This window comes from Chiloscyllium plagiosum, chromosome 24 (genome assembly GCF_004010195.1).
Source record: "Chiloscyllium plagiosum isolate BGI_BamShark_2017 chromosome 24, ASM401019v2, whole genome shotgun sequence".
NCBI lineage: Eukaryota > Metazoa > Chordata > Chondrichthyes > Orectolobiformes > Hemiscylliidae > Chiloscyllium > Chiloscyllium plagiosum.
Window position 1 is genome coordinate 1,202,735 of NC_057733.1, and position 20,320 is coordinate 1,223,054.

The window sequence follows — 20,320 nt, forward strand, 5'->3', positions numbered from 1 at the left end:
GTCCTGGATGTATATGTTTCTTCTTTTTCTGTATAGTGCAAATTTGCATTTATTAAGCACTTTTCACACCCCAGAACACACACAACATTTTACAGTGAACAAAATGTCCGTGAGCTGCAGTCTGTGTTGTGATGCTGCAACTTATTTATGCACAAGTTCCCATAAACATGTGGGAGAATGAACAAAGTCATCTGTTTCAACAAATGTTGTTTCATTTGGCAGGAGTGAAGGATAACTGCCCTGTTCATCCTCCAATCATACTGTGGGCTATTTAAACCTCAACGTAGCATGTCATCTAGAAGACAGCCCTTTGAATACTGCAATACTCCCTCAATACCAAGTGCAAGAGCCAGCTTGGTTCATTTGCTCCAATCTCTGGTGTTGGCCTTCAATGTGCTACATTTCTGGCATGGGGCTGCGAGGTGGGGTATTGCCCCAAAACCAAAATGACAGTGGAGAAAGCCAAGGAAGTAAGGCAAGGAACTTAGTTCAAGCTGTTCCCTTAACTTAGTCACAGTGAGAAAGCTTTACTCTCAGCTCGAAGGCAATTCACAATACTTCCCTTTTGGGTTTGATTATACAATATAAAGCAATGCCTCAGTGGAATCTCCCTGAATACAGCTAGTCTTACTGGAAGTTGTAATGGAATGTTTAGGCCAAAGGGTCAGCTCCCAAACTTTGCTGGATCTCTTGTGTTAAAATGGCCTGATGATTAACCATTTCATGTTCTACTGCCAAGCTCTTTTTTTAAGGAAAATTCTAATTAGACTTTACACACACACTGTAGGTCATGTTAATTGGAGACTCTGGCGTGGGCAAGACTTGCTTCCTGGTCCAGTTCAAAGATCATGCTTTTTTAGCGGGAAACTTCATCGCCACAGTTGGAATAGACTTCAGGGTGAGATTCTGTTTATTTGATTCTCTGATTTACACATTTCCACAGAGGGAATTTTCAAATACCTCCTGAACTACTGAGAGGACGCTGGATTACAGTAGGTTTAGTATCTTGATGGATTGGGAGAGAGGCCTTGGGTGAAAGTAAGTTCAGTGGAGACCAATTAAAATTTCCCTGAAAAAGCAGGACTCCCTCCCTTGTCTTGCCAGTAAGAGGACTCTGAATGGTGAATGCTCATATTCAAAATTAGCTCTTTCTACCCAAAATGTGGACGCACTGGCTTTAATATATGAAAGGGACCTAAAGAGGAACCCACAGTGCTGAAGGATTCTGCAGTCTGGATCACATTAATCTCAAGAGATTTTCAGTCCAATACAGTTGGTTATCAGGGGATTGTACTTGAGATTTGTTTTTAATGAGATATACTCTGCTGAGTACAAGTGCCATGTCCAGTCCAATAAAGCCTGGGAACATGCATTACTGTAGCTTACCCCAGTTGTCTCAGTTATACACTTTTGCGCTTTCTTCCTTTATTTGCACCAATCGACCTGAATCTGCACCAACAAAGCTTCATAAAATCTGCCACAAAAATAAAACCTGAGCCACAAAATATCATTGAGCCCCTGCAAATGGAAAGTCTGAGATGTCAAACAGTTGCTTAGACTCCCATGATCGGGAATCCCATCTGTTCTGCACTGCCAAGCTATGTGCGTTATGGTCATTTACAAGCTCCTCATTGCCGTACCTCACTCCTACTGGGAGAAAGATGCCGTTGTCACACAGCCGGTTTGGTAATAGTATAGGATCACTGAAAGTAGCCTATTAGTGGGAGTATCAAGGAGGGACTTGAAATTCCCTCAAGACCTATCATTTACCCTGTTATATTTAGCTCTATCCCATGGGGTATGAGCAGTGGACGTATCACTCCTAAACTACTAGTCTTCCCAAACTCTGTAAATTTTCTCCAACAATGAACTCTCGCTTCATTTCCATAAGATATAGATGCAGAATTAGGTCTTTCAGCCCCACTGAATCTCCTCCACCACTCAATCATGACTGTTATATTTCTCAACTCCATACTCCTGACTTCTCCCCAGAGCCGTTGATCACCTTACTAATCAAGAATCTATCTATCTCTGTCTTAAATACACTCAATGTCTCGGCATCATCAGCCCTCTGTGGCAATGAGTTCCGCAGTGTCACCACCCTCTGGCTGAAGAAATCCCTCCAGGTCTCTGTTCTAAATGGTCGTGCCCTTGAATCTGAGTCTGAGGCTGTGCCCTTGAATCTGAGTCTCTCCTACTAGTGGAAACAACTTCTCCATTCCCACTCTACAGACCTCTCAATATTCTGTAAGTTTCAATGAGATCCTCCCTCAACCTTCTAAAGTTCACCAAATACAGACCCAGGGTCCTCAACTGCTCCTCATTGGACAAGCCCGTCATTCTTGAGATCATTCTTGTAAATCTCCTCTGCAGCCCGTCCAAGGCCAGCACATCCTTCGTTAAATACAGGCCCAAAGCTGCTTACAGTATTCCAAATGCGTCTGTCAAGAGCCTTGTACAGCTTCAGTAGTGCATCCCTCATGTTTTCAAGCCCTTTAGAAATGAATGCTCACATTGCATTTACCAGCCTAACTGCCAACTGAAACTGCATGTTAGCTCAAACAGAATCCTGAACTAGGACTCCCAAGTCCCTATGTACTTCAGATTTCCAAAGCCTTTCCCCATTTAGTCTGCTTTTCTTTTCTTCCTACCAAAATGCGTAGTCCCACACCTGTATTCCACTACTTTGCCCACTCTCTTCGCCTGTTCAAGTCCTTCTGCAGCCTTCTCACTTCCTCAAGACTACCCATATCTCTGTGATGAATCTACCCCCTCGTCGCTGAACCATTTGCTGCTGTATCCTCAATTTGCTTTGGAGTTACCTCCCAAAATCCCTCTGCATATTTCTGATGCACTGTCCCTCTTTATGACCCTTCTCATAAAACTATCCCTTTTGATTATTCCCTCCAAATCTACCGTCTCTTGGCTGAATGCTGGTTTTGTTGAGGTGGAACTCACTTTGATGCGGTGCAAGCAGAAACCCTCAGAACAAGAATTATTTCAATCTGCACTGGTGATGCCAAGGCACACAAAGCTACAAGCTAAGTGCTGGAAAATGGGATTTGAGTATTTAAATGGTCATTTTTAACTGGTGTGTCAAAGGGTCTTTTTCTGTGTTGTATGGCTGAATGGCCTCTTAGACATTTGAACCAGGGATTATTGTTGGGACAGTGGTTGCCACTAGCATTGAATCTTGTAGTTTTGCCTTTCTCGAGAGAGCTGGAATTCTAGTTTTAGAAGTCTGAATCTCTCAGTAGCTGGGCTGCAACAGAACGAGAGAGACCTCTCCAGCAACGCCCTGCATCTCCTCTCCTAACCCTTGTTGGGTAAAGTGACAGGAAACCACAAAGGAACTGAGATATAGTCAGTTTGAAACTGTTGAATCATGCAATGCAGAGGCCACAGCCTGCTGTTCACAGGGCTTCTACACTAATGCAGGAAGAACAAACCCAAACCTCATGTGGTAATTCACCCACCAACAGATGGTGCCCATCAAAAGCTGCCCGCAGTGCTGTCAGCCAGTGTATTAGCAATGGTACAGGTGGAAGTGAATTGGAAATTGACTGTGATGTGTTCTTTAAGGCTGCCACAGCAACACCAATTCACAAATAAGTAACAGCTTCATTATGGAATAAAAAGTCCCAAAGTATTTGACTAATAAATACTGATAAGAATACTCACCAGGCAAAGAAGAAACTATTGTGAGAGATGGTCGCAGGCTTAGTCAGAGAGGTAAGTTTGAAGGAGCAGCTTAAAAAAGGTGGAATTATTTTGGGAAATAAATAATTCAGGGCCTGGACCAACATAGTGCCTGTATTGCAGTAAAATGATCCATGTCACTTCACAGGAACTTTATTGATCAGTTAATGAGACCAAGCCACTTCAGGATTGGTGGATGAGGTAGCTGTGAGGAACGTCTTGAAGGAAGAGAGAGGTGGAAAAGTGTAAGCAGGAAACTCCAGATTTTAATGTCTTGGCAACTGCAGGAATGGTGACCTGTGATATGGCAAATAAAGACAGGGATTTGACTGAATGAATCTTATTCCCATGCTTCATGTGTGAGGTAGCATCTCATTGACCACAAATTCTGAGAGGAAACACTGAATGGCTTTAAAATGCTGGCTATAATCCCAGAATAATTTGCAAGATAGTAACCCAAGGAATGTTGCTATATATACAAGAAACGTTAATGCTTGACAGTGTATTGTTTAATCATTCTCACTTTGAATTTAAAAGGAGAACGAAGGGAATGGAAGTAATGGAAAGGCAGAGTGGGAGAAAAACTCTGCCAAGCTGTGAGAGTTGTACTGGTGATCTCTGAATTTCTGCATTTCCCAAATTGAAACTGATACCATTGCTCATGAAGATGATTAACTTTGCGCCTGACATTGTATAAACAGGGAGATAATGCGCCAGATACAACTGACCCAGCTCTATGAACAGAAGTGGCAATTTCTCTTTCTGTGATGTGAATCTTTTACTCCAGAAGTACCCAGCTACACAGCATCATCAATGGATCCAGTTGTCAGTGAACTAGCTCACTCAGTTTGCTGCTTGTCTCAGCTTTAACAAGATGTTTATCAACTTGAGGTTTATGTACAAGATGTAAGATGTCATTGGCTGCACAGCCACCACATCCTCTCCTCTTTGCTGCACATGTGTGTTTCTACTGAGAACACTTGGTCAGGGGGTAACATTTAATGGGGTGAGTGTCCATTCAACCTGCCTTTCTATTGATACCCATATCCACTTTACAGGTTTGAACAGCCTCATGAATACTTTCTCCCCTTTCTCTACCTGGAACACATCCCTAACCCGTCTGCAAGATCCTGAATTAGTCGTCTTTCCCTATACCTCCTTGTACTCTCTCTACATCATCCTTTCTTTTCTTATCTGTTCTTTTTTCACTGCATACAAGACGACAGGTTAAAAAAACAGTGAGGAAGAGAGCAAAATAAACTGGCAAAACCTTCGAGTAATATCCTGCCAAATACTTAAGCACTTTCACGGTGCTAGAGCTCGATCTGGTCTGGTCTGGTCTGGGGCAATAATACTTTCCCATCATCAGCCCTGAACCTTCCATTCCCAACATTCTGCTAATGTACTTCGAACCTGCAAGACTATTGCACTAGATCTCAGGGTGGCACTGTGGCTCAGTGGTTAGCACTGTTGCCTCACACCACCAGGGACCCAGGTTCAATTCTATTCTTGGGTGTAGAGTTTGTCTGTGTGGGTTTCCTCCCACAATCCAAAGATGTGCAGGTTAGATGAATTGACTATGCTAAATTGCCCATAGTGTTCAGGGATGTGTTAGTTAGTGGGATGCATTAGTCAGTGGTAAATATAGGGTAGGGGAGTGGGTTATTTTTCGGAGGGTTGGTGCAGACTCAATGGACTGAAAGGCCTGCTTCCACACTGTGGGGATTCTATAATTCCAGTCTTTCTCCACAACTCCCAAACCTTCATTTTTTCTTCTACTCAAGTTGCAATTATGTCCAAAGATATGCAGTCTAGGTGAATTGGCCATGCTAAATTGCCCATAGTGTTAGGTGAAGGGGTAAATGTAGAGGAATGGGTCTGGGTGGGTTGCTCTTCGGAGGGTCGGTGTGGACTTGTTGGGCTGAAGGGCCTGTTTCCACACTGTAAGTAATCTAAAAAAAAAATTACCTTTAAAAGGCATGGCCATACCTTTCTCTATTCGTAAGATTCAATTTTGTGATATAAGCGTTGCTGATAGGGCCAGAATTTATTGCCAATCCATAGATGCCCTTGAGAAGGTGGTAGTGAGCTGACCTCTTGAACGGCTGTATTCCACGTGCTGTGGGTTGACCCACAATGCCATCAGGGAGGGAATTCCAGGATTTTCTCCCAGTGACAGTGAAGGAACAGTGATACATGTTCCAAATCAAGATGGTGAGTGGCTTAGAGAGGAACATGCAGGAGGTTGTGTTCTCATGTGTCTGTAGCCCTTGTCCTTCTCAGTGGTAAAGGTGGTAGATTTGGAATGTGCTCCCCACAAGATGAAGTTTCTGAAAGAGTCATCTTCTTACTTGAGCATAAGGAGTACTCAAACTGTTGTTGGCAACAGCAGGCAGTTACCACCCTGGTATTCATTTGACCCAACAGTGTGACATCTCTGGCTCCAGTGTCCTAATGCAGCAAGAAGAGGGCATCAGTATTCCAGAAACCAATCCCACCACCAGTGCTTCCCCCCTCCCTCCACAAAACAATCAGGAAAGATGACAAAAAAATCCAATCAGTAACAGCCATTAATCTCTCATCCAGTTTAAAAGCTCATGATTGATGGTTTGAGAGGATACAGCTGCCAAATCTTCCTCTAGAATTACAGGTTTTCGGTTGAAATCTTTGACAATGAGGAAAGTTACTTGAAAAATTTCTGCAAGTTAATATAAAGATGCATTGGGAAATACAGGGTTTTATTTGGAATAGTCAGCATGGCTTTAAGCGTGGGAGATCATGCCTCACAAATTTGTTAGAGTTCTTTGATGAGGATGAGGATTCTGGGTAATCCAAGATGGAGGATGGGAAAAATTTCTGGCTCTAACAGCTCCTCCTTTTTTTTTTGAGGTATTTTAAGTGTTAGAGGTGATTTCCTCAAATTCCAGGAGCAGCAATTACTGTTTTATATGTTGCATTGTTTTGGAGAAAAAAAAATCAAAACTACAGCACTTTTAAAAGGGAGAGGAACAGCCAAAGGAAGCAAACGGTGAGGTCAGTGCAGGAGAGAGAAAGAAACCCACACTGCTAACTGGCAGAGCAGTGAACCTGCACAGTTACTGCCTTTGCTGCTTGAATTCATGTATCGCTGGACATCGGATTGCATCTGGGAAAATTGTCAAGCAGTGAAATTCACAACTGATCTTGGAGGAACCTGTTTGGGAGAGGTCACAGCACAGAAACAGATCAGTGAATAAGTGAATATTTTAAGCGTGGCCTTACAGTAAGTCTGCAGTAGTGAGTAGAGTGGTTTATTTCTTGATTATATGTTTTATTGAGATATGTCACTTGATTAAACTTAAATATAAGTCATAAGTATTAATTTAACTTGAAGCAGTGTTTTGTAGAGGAATAAGACAGTGCTATTTTCAGGGTCTGTAGATTGAAGAAAGCAAAAATAGCCTTTAGTAGAGTGATATACTCTTTTTGTCGGATGTGGGAGTTTAGGAAGAGTTTATGGATTACTGAGGATTATATCTGCAATAAATACCATTGGTTGCAAATCCTATCAGAGATCGAATGGATTGGTTGGAGAAACAGTAAGAAGCAGTGAGGAATTTACAAAAGCAAGGCGATGTAATGGATGGCAGTTATAGGAAGGGGGAAAAGTTGCAGATACAGTCACATAGATGGGTTAACTCCAGGAAAGGTAAGAGAGGTAGGCAGTTCATGCAGGGGTCTTCTGTGGCTATCCTCATTTCAAACAAGTATGCTGTTTTGGAAAATGTAGGGGCTTTTGGATTCTCAGGGAAACATAGTACAAACAGCCAAGTTTCTGGTATTGAGACTGGCTCTAATGCAATGAGGGGTGCATTGGGTTCCAAGAGATCAATTGTGTTCGGAGACTCTCTAGCCCGAGGTACCGACAGACGTCTCTGTGGCCAGCAGCAAAAAATCAGAATGCTGTGTTACCTCCCTGGTGCCAGGATCAAGGATGTCTCAGAGAGGGTGTAGAATGTTCTCAAGGGCTAGAGGGGCCAGCAAGAGGTCATTGCCCACATTGGAACAAATGACATAGGAAGGGAAAAGGTTGAGATTCTGGAGGGAGATTATAGAGAGTTAGGCAGGACTTTAAAAAGGAGGTCCTCGAGAGTAGTAATATCTGGAGCTAATGAGGGCAGGAATAGGAGGATAGAGCAGATGAATACATGGCTAAGGAGCTGATGTATGGGAGAAGGATTCACATTTTTGGATCATTGGAAGCTCTTTTGGGGTAGAAGTGACCTGCACAAGAAGGACAGATTGCACCTAAATTGGAAGGGGACTGATATACTGGCAGGGAGATTTACTAGAGCTGCTCAGGAGGATTTAAACTAGTAAGCTAGGGACCCAGGGAGATAGTGAGGGAAGAGATCACCTGAGACTGGTACAGTTGAGAACAGAAGCAAGTCAAACAGTCAGGGCAGGCAGGGACAAAGCAGAGAACAAGGTAGGACTGATAAATTAAACTGCATTTATTTCAATGCAAGAGGCCTAATAGGGAAGTCAAATGAACTCAGGGAATGGTTAGGAACATGGGACTGGGATATCATAGCAATTACAGGAACATGGCTCAGGGATGGACAGGACTGGCAGCTTAATGTTCCAGGATACAAATGCTACAGGAAGGACAGAAAGGGAGTCAAGAGACAAGGGGGAGTGGTGTTTTTGATAAGGGTCAGTGTTACAGCTGTACTGAGGGAGGATATTCCCGGAAATAAGAGCAGGGAAGTTATTTGCGTGGAACTGAGAAATAAGAAAGGGATGAGCACCTTATTGGGATTGTATTATAGACCCCCTAATAGTCAGAGGGAAATTGAGAAACAAATTTGTAAGGCGATCTCTGTTATCTGTAAGAATAATAGGGTGGTTATGGTAGGGAATATTAACTTTCTAAACATCGACTGGGACTGCCATAGTGTTAAGGGTTTAGATGGAGAGGAATTTGTTAAGTGTGTGCAAGAAAATTTTCTGATTCCGTATGTGGATGTACCTACTCGAGAAGGTGCAAAACTTGATCTACTCTTGGGAAATAAGGCAGGGCAGGTGACTGAGGTGTCAGTGGGGGAGCAGCGACCATAATTCAATTAGATTTAAAATAGTGATGGAAAAGGATAGACCAGATCTAAAAGTTGAAGTTCTAAATTGGAGAAAGGCCAATTTTAACGATATTAGGCAAGTTGATTGGGGGCAGATGTTCGCAGGTAAAGGGATGGCTGGAAAATGGGAAGCCTTCAGAAATAAGATAATGAGAATCCAGAGACAGTATATTCCTGTTAAGGTGAAAGGAAAGGCTGGTAGGTCTAGGGAATGCTGGATGACTAAAGAAATTGAGGGTTTGATTAAGAAAAAGAAGGAAGCATAATGCCAGGTATAGACAGGATAGATCAAGTGAGTCCTTAGAAGAGTATAAAGGCAGTAGGAGTATATTTAAGAGGGAAATCAGGAGGGCAAAACGGGGACATGAGATAACTTTGGCAAATAGAGTTAAGGAGAATCCAAAGGGTTTTTACAAATACATTAAGGACAAAAGGGTAACTAGGGAGAGAATAAGGCCCTATGAATCTCATAAGATTTAGGATTATTTATGCAGTGTTTGCCTCATGCTCCTAAAAGCAGCCTCTACTTCATCATACACCTTACCAGAACCAAAAACAAAAGTTGCTGGAAAAAGCTCAGCAGCCCTGGCAACATATGTGAAGTGAAATAGTACATAGAACATTACAACATCATACAGGCCCTTTGGCCCTCGATGTTTCGCTGCCCTGTGGAACCAATCTGAAACCCATCTAACTTACACTATTCCATTTTCATCCATACGTTTATCCAATGACCATTTAAATGTCCTTAAAGTTGGCGAGTCTACGACTGTTGCAGGCAGTGCGTTTCATGCTCCTACTACTCTCTGAGTAAAGAAACTACCTCTGACATCTGTCCTATATCTATCCCCCCTCAATTTAAAGCTATGTCCCCTCATACTAGCCATCTCCATCTGAGGAAAAAGGCTCTCCCTGTCCACCCTATCTAACCCTGTGATTATCTTATATGTCTCTATTAAGTCACCTCTCAACCTTCTTCTCTCTAATGAAAACAGCCTCAAGTCCCTCAGCCTTTCCTCATAAGACCTTCCCTCCATACCAGGCAACATCGTAGCAAATCTCCTCTGCGCCCTTTCCAAAGCTTCCACATCCTTCCTATAATGCAGTGATCAGAAATGTATGCAATACACCAAGTGCAGCCGCACCAGAGTTTTGTACAGTTGCAGCATAACCTTGTGGCTCTGAAACTCAATCCCTCTACCAATAAAAGCTAACACACCGTTTGCCTTCTTAAAAACTCTATCAACCTGGGTGGCAACTTTCAAGGATCTATGTACATGGACACTGAGATCTCTCTGCTCATCTACACTACCAAGAATCTTACCATTAGCCCAGTACTCTTTATTCCTGTTGCTCCTTTCATAGAGAGTCACTTCACACTTTTCTGCATTAAACTCCATTTGCAACCTCTCAGCACAGCTCTGCAGCTCATCTATGTCCCTTTGTAACCTACAAAGTCCTTCAGCACTGTCCACAATTCCACTGACCTTAGTGTCATCCACAAATTTACTAAATCATCCCTCTACACCTCATCTCGGTCATTTATCAAAATGACAAACAGCAGTTGTCCTAAAACAGATCCTTGTGGTACCCCACTAGTAAATGAACTCCAGGATGAACATTTCCCTCTGTCTTTTATCAGCTAGCTAATTTCTGATCCAAATCACTAAATCATCCTCAATCCCATGCCTCCATATTTGGTGCCATAGCCTACTGTGGGGAACCAAATGCGTTACTGAAATCCATATACACCACATCAATTGCTTTACCCTCATCCGCCTGTTTGGTCACCATCTCAAAGAACTCAATAAGGTTTGTGAGACACGACCTACTCTTTGCAAAAGCATGTTGACTACCCCTAATCAACTTTTTCCTATAACCTTTTCCAACACTTTACCGACAACCGAAGTAAGGCTCACCGGTCTATAATTACTAGGGTTGTCTCTACTCCCCTCTTGAACAAGGGGACAATATTTGCTATCATCCAGTATTCAGGCACTATTCCTTTAGATAATGATAATATAAAGATCAAAGCTCTGCAATCTCCTCCCTGGCTTTCCAGAGAATCCTAGGATAATTCCCATCCAGCCTAGGGGACTTATCTATTTTTACACTTTGCAGAATTGCTAACACTTCCTCCTTGTGAACCTCAATCCCGTTTAAGCTAGTAGCCTGTATCTCAGTATTCTCCTCGACAACATTGTCTTTTTCCACTGAATACTAACCAAAAATACTCATTTGGTGCTTCCCCATCTCCTCTGACTCCATGCACAACTTCCCACTACTATCCTTGATTGATCCTAATTTTTCTCTCATCGTTCTTTTATACCTGATATACCTATAGAAAGCTTTTGGGTTTTCCTTGATCCTATCTGCCAATGACTTCTCATGTCCCCTCCTGGCTCTTCTTAGCTCTCTCTTTAGGTCTTTCCTGGCTAACGTGTAACTCTCAAGCTTCATGTCTCATTCAAACATAAGCCTTCCTGCCTGACAGATACAGCAGTAGCTGTTCCTTGAATATGCTCCACATTTCAATTATGCCTAATCCCCTGCCGTTTCCTTCCCCATCCTATATACCCTAAATCTTGCCTAATCATAATTGCCTTTCCCCCAGCAATAACTCTTGTTCTGCAGTATATACCTATCCCTTTCTGTCACGAAAGTAAACATAACAGAATTGTAGTCACTATCACCAAAGTGCTCACCTACCTCCAAATCTAATACCTGGCCCGGTTCATTACCAGTACCAAATCCAATGTGGCTTCTCCCCTTGTTGGCCTGTCTACATACTATGTCAGGAAACCCTTCTGCACACATTGGATAAAAACTAACCTAGCTAATGTATTTCCAGTTAATGTTTGGAAAGTTGAAATCCCCTTTACCAACTACCCTGTTGCTCCCGTTCTTATCCAGAATTATCTTCGCTACCCTTTCCACTACATCTCTGGAACTATTTGGAGGCCTATAGCAAACACCCAACAGGGTGACCTCCCCTTTCCTGTTCTAACCTCAGTTCATACTACCTCAGTTGATGAGTCCTCAAAAGTTCTTTCTGCCACTGTAATACTGTCCTTGACCAACAATGACACATCCCCCCCCTCGCTTTTACCATCTTCTCTGTTCTTACTGAAACTTCTATATCCCAGAACCTGCAACAACCATTCCTGTCTCTGCTCTATCCATGTCTCTGAAATGTCCACAGCATTGAAGTTCCAGGTACCAATGTATGCTGCAAGTTCACCCACCTTATTCTAGATGCTCCTGATGTTGAAGTAGACATACTTCAAAACACATTCCTGCTTGCCGGTGAACTCTTGCGACCTTGAAAACTCACTTCTGACCTCACCTTCTGGACACTGGAACTACAATTTTGATTCCCATCATCCTGCTGAATTAGTTTAAACCCTCCCAAATAGCATTAGCAAATTTCCTCCCAAGAATTTCCTCTAGGTCAGTTGTAGACCATCCTACCTGTAGAGGTCCCACCTACCCTAGAATGCGTCCCAATTATCCAGGTATCCGAAAACCTCCCTCCTGCACCATCCCTGTAGCCACGTGTTCAAATCCTCTGTCTCCCTATTCCTCGCCTCGCTAGCAAGTGGCATGGCCAACAAACCAGAGACAACAACTCGGTTTGTCCTAGCTCTCAGCTTCCACCCTAGCCCCTGAATATGTGCCTTAAATCCCCATCCCTTTTCTTACCTATGTCGTTAGTGTGCATGTGGACCACAACTTGGGGCTGCTTCCCCTCTCCCTCAAGGATCCCGAAAACATGATCAAAGACATTACGAACCCTGGCACCTGGGAGGCAACACATCAACCGTGAGCCTCTTTCCTTCCCACAGGACCTCCTATCTGTCCCCCTAACTATGGAGTCCCAATGATGAATGCTCTGCTCCTCTCCCTCCTTCCCTTCTGAGTAACAGGGACAGACTCTGTGCCAGAGACCTGTACCCCATGGCTTCCCCTGGTAATTCATCCTTCCCAACAATATCCAAAACGGTACACTTGTTATTGAGGGGATCCTTCCTCAGAACCGGACCTGAAACATTAACTCTGATTTCTCTTCATAGATGCTACCAGACTTGCTGAGCTTTTCCAGCAATTTCTGTATTTGTTTCTGATTTACAGCATTTGCAGTTCTTTTGGTTTTTATACACCCTACCTGGTTTGGTGACAGGTTTAACAGAAGGGATAATTCCAGAATAATTTGTCAGTGACTTATAAGACCTGGAAATGCTAATTTCCTCTTTAATTGCCTAACAGGGTTTGACTTTTCCCAGGGCCCATTTCTTTTCTGAAGCTTCACCACCTCTTATGCTGCGATCTGCTCGAGGCATTTGGTTTCTGACAATCCAGTGAGCCCTTTCTTTGGGCTTGCCATGAATCCTTCAACTGTTTTCACACAGCCTCTACTTGACATCAATGTGAGCCCCAGTCTCTACCAAAGATGACAATGTTCTCAAATATGTTATGGTATATGTTGTAGACAGGACCTGATTGGATCTATCCAAGAATGCTGAGGGAGGCGAAGAAGGAAATTAATGGGACCTCATACAATTTCTTTGTATCCTGTTTAGTCACGGGAGAGGTCCCAGAGCACTGAAGAATAGCCAGCGTTGTTCCATTGTTGAAGAAGGGGGACAGGGATAATCTGGGAAATTACAGGATGGTAAGCCTTACATCAGTGGTAGGGAAATTATTGGATAAGGTTCTTAAGTATAGGAGTTACTCACTTTTGGGAAAATACGTACTTGTTAATGATAGGAGCATGGCTTTGTTGGGGTAGTTGTGTCTCATAAACTTGATCTCTTTGAGGGAGTGACAAAGATGATTGATGAGGGGAGGGTTGTGGATGTTGCCTGTAGTTTGTAATACATATGTATAGATGATTTAGAGAAGAGTATAGGTGGTCTGATTAGTACATTTATGGACAGCTCATAGATTTAGTGAGGAGAATTGCCAGAGAATACAGCATGTGTCTTCAGTTGTATGGTTCCCAAGCTCTGGAATCCCTTCCTCCAGTATCCTTCTGCCCAATCCACAACCTCATCCAACCACCCCTTTTCCCCTACACAGTCATCAGATTTTATTCATTGATTGTAAATTCCACTTTCGGACCCAGAGCATTAGTCTGGGCTTCTAGCTTGATGGACCAGTACATGACCTCCACACCATTGTCTCTTGGGACATTTCATGACCTGAAAGGCACCATATAAGCAGGAGTGTTGCTGTTGCCTGTGGCCTCATACTCTAACTGCATGGTGGTGGACTGGGAGAGAGCTCACAAGCCATAAAGATTGCTTGCCCTTTCACAGACACTGTTTAGGAGATCTGTCAGCATTATTTTGTCAGATTGAGGATGGTGAAATAACTGGCTTTTCTCAGGCTTTCATTCCTTCAAGATCTTCTTGTTAGGCTTCCTGAACTCATTACAGACTGCCATTTCTTGTCAAACCCAACATAATTGGGCAACTTCATGGACAGTGACTCTTTAATTGCTATGTACATATCGCCACAAGCAAAGGTTGAGGAAGCTCTGGATGTGCTGTACCCCATCACTCATACCCTGGAGACAGAACATCCCAAGGCCCTGTTTATTGTAACTGGCAACTTCAATCAAGCCAATCTAAGGAAAGTGTTGCCCAAGTACCACCAGGACATTAACTGTCCCACCAGGGGCCCGAACATTTTAGACCACTGCTCCATCACTGTGAAGGATGCCTACCGCTCCATCCCCCGCCCTCATTTCAGGAACTTTGACCACAATGATGTACTTCTTCTACAGGCAAAAGCACAAGCAGGAGACCCCCCCCCCTCATGGACACAAGTCCAGTGCTGGTCGGAGGAGGCAGAGGATCAACTCCGGTGCTGTTTGGAATCGGCTGATTGGGTCATGTTCAAACAGGCTGCCGGTACCTTGGACGAATACGCCAACACTGCCACAGACTTTATCAGCAAGTGTGTGAAGGTCTGCATACCGAGGAAGTCAATCCGTGTGGTCCTCAACAGGAAACCCTGGATGAATCGGGACATACAGAACCTATTAAAAACCAGGTGTGAGGCCTTCAGATCAGGAGAGCCAATCAAATATAAAGAGTCCAATATGACCTTCACAGAGCCATTAAGACAGCCAAGGCCCAATACCGATCCAAACTAGAGACCCAGACAGACACCCCGCGACTGCGGCAAGGACTGAATGACATCACAGGTTCTAAAAAGAGATAGTGGATCTGTCAAAGCAGACGATGACATATCCCTCCCAGATCGTCTCTACGCCGTCTATGCTCGCTTTGAGTACAATTTCGGTGGAGAGGTAACACCTATTCCGACAAGTCCTGATCAAGCCTGTCCCAACAGTCACTGTATCAGAGGTCAGATCAGTCTTCCTTTGTGTGAATCCAAGGAAAGCGATGGGACCAGACAGAGTACCAGGCCATGCACTCAGATCAACTGGCAGAGGTCTTCTCAGATATCTTCAACCTCTCCCTGCAGCAGGCCACTGTCCCTGCCTGTTTCAAGAGGGCCAACATCATCTCTGTGCTCATGCAGCATGTCTCAATGACTACCGCCCAGTGGCCCTAACTTCAGTGGTCATGAAGTTTGAAAGGCTGGTCATAGCATTAGTCAACTCCAGCCTCCCCACTACTCTCAACCCACTCCAATTTGCCTGTCGGACTAACAGATCCACTAACAGATCAGATGCCATATCACTTGCCCTTCACTCCTCCCTAGAACTTCTTGACACCCAAGAACAGCTACGCAAGAATCCTACTCATTGACTATAGTTCGGCCTTCAACACTACTATCTCCTTGAGACTGATTACTAAACTTAGTGATCTCGGAGTAAGCCCCACTCTTTGCAACTGGATCCTCAGTTTCCTGACCCACAAGCCACAATCAGTAAAGATTGAGGACAATATTTCATCCTCACTAACACTCAAAACTGGAGCCCCCTAGGGGTGCATATTTAGCCCTCTACTGTACTCACTGTATATCCATGACTCTATCACCAAATATCAGACTAATGCCATTTACAAGTTCGCTGATGACACCACCATAGTCAGTCGAATCTCAGATGGCAACGAAACAGACTACAGACAGGAGGTGGTAGACCTAGAAAAATGGTGCACTGGGAACAGCCCTAGCTCTCAATGCCAGCAAACTCAGGAACTCATTATTGACTTTCAGCGGGATGTTACTCATGCCCCCCTACACATTTAACAGCACAGATATGGAATGAGTGGAGAGTGTCAAGCTCCTGGGAGTGATCATCCAACACAAGCTTTAGGCCCAACAATGTCTCTTCTTCCTCAGGCAGCTGAGGAAATTTGGCATGACGGCGAATATCCTTGCTAATTTTTATAGGTGCACCATCAAGAGCATTCTGTCTGGATGTATCACTACCAGGTATGGCAACTGTACCATTCAAGATCGGAGACAGTTACAGAGAGTGGTGAACTTGGCACGGACAATCACAAAGGCCAACCTCCCATCTATAGAATCCATCTACCAGGCCAACTGTCAAGGAAAGGCCGTTAGCATTCTTAAAGATCCATCCCACTCTGGCAGTGTTTTTCTACAATCTCTACCATTGAGGAGAAGGTACAGAAGCCTGAACACACGCACCAGCCGGTTTTGTAACAGTTTCTACCCCACTGTTGTTAGAATACTTGAAGGGACTCACAAACGCTTAACATTCGCCTGTACCTGTGTTTTTGTTTTTGCGGCTGTTTACCTTTTATTTACCATCTATGCAACTTAACTATATGATCTGCTTGTATTGCTCACAAGACAAAGTTTTTCACTGTGCCTCGGTACACGTGACAATAAATTCAATTCAATTCAATTCCATCTCACGCAGTTTCAAAAATCTCTTCGCGTCCTGACTAATCTCCCTTCATTTAGCTTCTGTGATTCAGTAAAGTTTTCCCTTTATTGTCAACCTGTTGTACAAAATAACAGTTCTGAAAGAGTTAATGCTGAAGAGTGCATTCAGTTCCACCCAGTCTGATGATGTCATAAAGACCTGCATGGACAATGGCAGATCATCTGTGAATCTCAAAGGCGACAAACCTGTCTTTCTCATGCTCCCAACAGTCTTACTAGCAATGATTATTTGACTAACTTGTAGCTTATACCAGATTGCTATTATGCAATAAACCACTTCATTAAGGGAACAGATTCTTCTGAGCAGAATATTGAATTGTTTTGCTTGACCACTTTAGACCAAGTCAAACCTGTAGACCCAGTCAGAGAACAATACAGCGTAGAACGGGCCCTTTGGCCCTCAATGTTGCGATGACCTGTGGATTATTCTCAGCTCATTCCCCTATACTATCGCATCATCATCCAAAGAAGGATGACGGCAGCTAACCAAATGCATGTCGACAGTGGTTGATACCACATGCTTAGATGTCAACCCTTTCTTTGTGCCCTCAGAGGGTACCCCAGGAAACTTGATTGGGGGATTATTTTAAGGAAGAAAATTACATTGTGAGACAGAGACACTAGCGAGGATATTTCAGAGAGTAGGGTCCACACAGCTGAATGCAAGGTGAGTGGCAGTTACGCAAGGGGTTGGAGTCAGAGGAACAGAAATCCTTTGGAACTGTTTGTATCTTGGAGATGGTTACAGAGACAGGATGAGTTAAAGCCTTAGAGGGACTTGACCATATGTTTGGCTATGTTTATTTGAAACATTGAGAGACTGGGAGTCATATCAGAAATGGCTGATGAATAAATGAGAGAGGATACAAACAGAGTGTTGGAGAAGACTAAGTTATGCTGAACTGGATTTGATAAGTACCAAGTTGAATTAAGGTTTCAGTGGCAGATGGGCTGAGCTAAGGTTGAATGCAGACGCAATGTTGAATCTGCCAGAATATTATGTTTATTTGTAAATTTATTAACATTTACTTTGTTGTTCCTTTTCTCCCCCCAGTTCATCTATTTGTTGTGAAGTGTGAAAGTCTTTAAAATGAACTGTCAGTTTTTATATCGAAAAACAAATCATGCTGTCACAAATATACTGCCAAAATTAAACCTTCAATAGTTGTGCTTCACCTTGAGATTCTTGAGTATATCAGACAAGTTAGGGTGTTCCAACACGTGTTTGAGAATCTGAGGGATAATTATAGGATAAATTGCAAAATCTGTTAAATTTGTTTTCAACTATATAATCAATCAAAGAGTTGGCAATTTTCCAGGACTTTGTTAGATTTTTCTGAAGCTATACTTCCTTTTGCACAGAACCACATCCTATGGGGAAACATATTCCATGGAGCCCACTTCTTGTTGTCCATTTTCGAGAATAGTTCCCTATAAGTATTGATATTTTTATAAACTGTCTATTTGGCTGTCTCAACATTTGACCCTGGCAAATAGCCCATACTCCCACTCATGGGCAGCAAGTGTCAAAAAACTATTCATGCAAGGTGGTCCCAATCTGCCTAATCACCAACACAAGGCAAATGGTTTGTAAGATGAGTTGTGTTACCTCAGCCTTGCATGGCTCAGAATTCTTGTTGTCAAGTTCAAGCTCTGCCAGAGACTTGAGTCTGATGCCAAGGCTGAGTGAGTGCTATCATTGTGCATGGGCATTAAAATGACATTCAGTCTGCACCCTCCCATGAGCCTGAAAGATCCCATGACACCATTTGACTAGGGGCAGGGGATTTCTGCCTGAACCAAACATCTCTTACAAGTAACAGTTTTAACTGGTCACCTCATCACAATTTGGATAGCTTAATATGGCACATAACTCTCTGAGAGCTCCATCCCAACAGTGAGTAAATTCATAAAGTTTTTCTGAAATGTAGTCTACAGATGCTTGGTGTTTAAAGTAATTCTACTTAAAGGTGAAAGCATTATTTATCTCAATGCAAGCACCATGCTGCTGACTGGACAATGCTCCTATGATATTGAACTTACATTGCACTTCAAGTTTGTGCACTGCAATTGGAAATACTCTTCATCTCAGTCATCATAGGACCAAAAGAAGCAGGACAGAAATAGGCTATTCAGCCCATCAAATTTGCCTGGGTAAAAACAAGGACTGCAGATGCTGGAAACCAGATTCTAGATTAGAGTGGTGCTGGAAAAGCACAGCAGTTCAGGCAGCATCCGAGGAGCAGGAAAATCGACGTTTCGGGCAAAAGCCCTTCATCAGGAATATAGGCCTGGTGCATCAGGCATCAGGCCTCTATTCCTGATGAAGGGCTTTTGCCCGAAACATCAATTTTCCTGCTCCTCAGATGCTGCCTGAACTGCTGTGCTTTTCCAGCACCACTCTAATCATCAAATTTGCCTGCCATTCAGTGAGATCACAGCTGATCTAATAATCCTTAACTCTATTTTCCTTAATTTTCTCCAAAACCTTCAATTCTCTAACTGATTAAAAATCTGTTTATCTCAGTCTTGAATATACATAATGATCCAGCCCTGTGCAGTCAAAGCTCCACAGATTCCCAACCCTCTGAGAAAAGAAATTCCTCTTCATCCATGTTTTAAATGGATGACCCCCGCAGTATGAGATTATGCCGTCTGATCCTACATTCTCCCACAAGGACAAATGATCTCTCTGCATCTACCACATAAAGCCCATTAAGAATGTTGTAATTTTCAATAAAGTCGCTTCTAATTCTTCTAAAGTTCAACAGATACAAGGCCAACCTATTCAACCTCTCCTCATGAGGCAGTTCCTCCTTACCTGGGATCAGCCTAGTGAACCTTCTGAGGACTGCCTCCAAAGCTATGGTATTTTTCCTTAGATCTTGGGCCCAAAATTGTTCACGGTATTCTAGCTCTGTTCTGACTAGCGTTTATACATTTAACAAAATCTCTCCATTTTTAGACTCTGTTCCCATTGAAATAAAGTGTAGTGGTTGCAATGAGGTCAGCCAGGTGGACCTCGCAGAATATGAGTTCCTTGACTGGGGCTGTTAATCTGGTCCAATTGGGGAGCCCTGGCTGACAGATAAGAACAAGAGTCTCAGACATCCTGTTCACTCTGGGAGTTGACTCTGAGGAAGCTGGATCAGTGTCATGGACTCTCCATGTATAAATAAAAGGTGACATGGCGATGGGATACTGACCTCGGGGCAGTTATTTCATAAAGGGTAACATGCCGTTTGCCTTCCCTATTTCCAGCTCAAATTGGACACCATCTTTTTATTATTTGTGGACAAAGACTCCCAAATCTGATTGGCCTTCAGTTTTCTGTAGTTTTGCTCCATTTAAATAATATTCAGCTCCTCTATTCTTCATGCCAAAGTGCATAAGCTCACATTTTTCCAAATTATATTCCAAGTTTTTGCCACTCACTTAACTTGTCGATATCCTTCTACAGACTCTAAGTAATCCTTATTACTTCTCTCCTATATTTGTGTTACCTGTAAACTTTGTGACAGTACATTCATTTTCCACATCCAAGTCATTTGTATAAGTTTTAAGTAATTGTAACCCCAGCACTGATCCCTGCGGCACTCCATTAGTTACAAGTT

At 43.1% G+C, this 20,320-nt stretch overlaps 1 protein-coding gene across 2 annotated transcripts in view; it reads left to right on the forward strand.

Moving 5' to 3' along the window:
* LOC122561945 (ras-related protein Rab-37-like) overlaps window positions 1-20,320 on the forward strand; it is a 124,649-nt gene that overhangs the window by 32,007 nt on the left and 72,322 nt on the right. The window contains exon 2 of one of the 2 annotated variants that reach the window (XM_043714274.1): window positions 788-898. The exons of the other annotated variant lie outside the window; for it this stretch is intronic. Within the exon in view, the coding sequence (XP_043570209.1) occupies window positions 788-898 (111 nt within the window). The remainder of the gene's footprint in view (window positions 1-787; window positions 899-20,320) is intronic. 2 annotated transcript variants of the gene reach the window in all.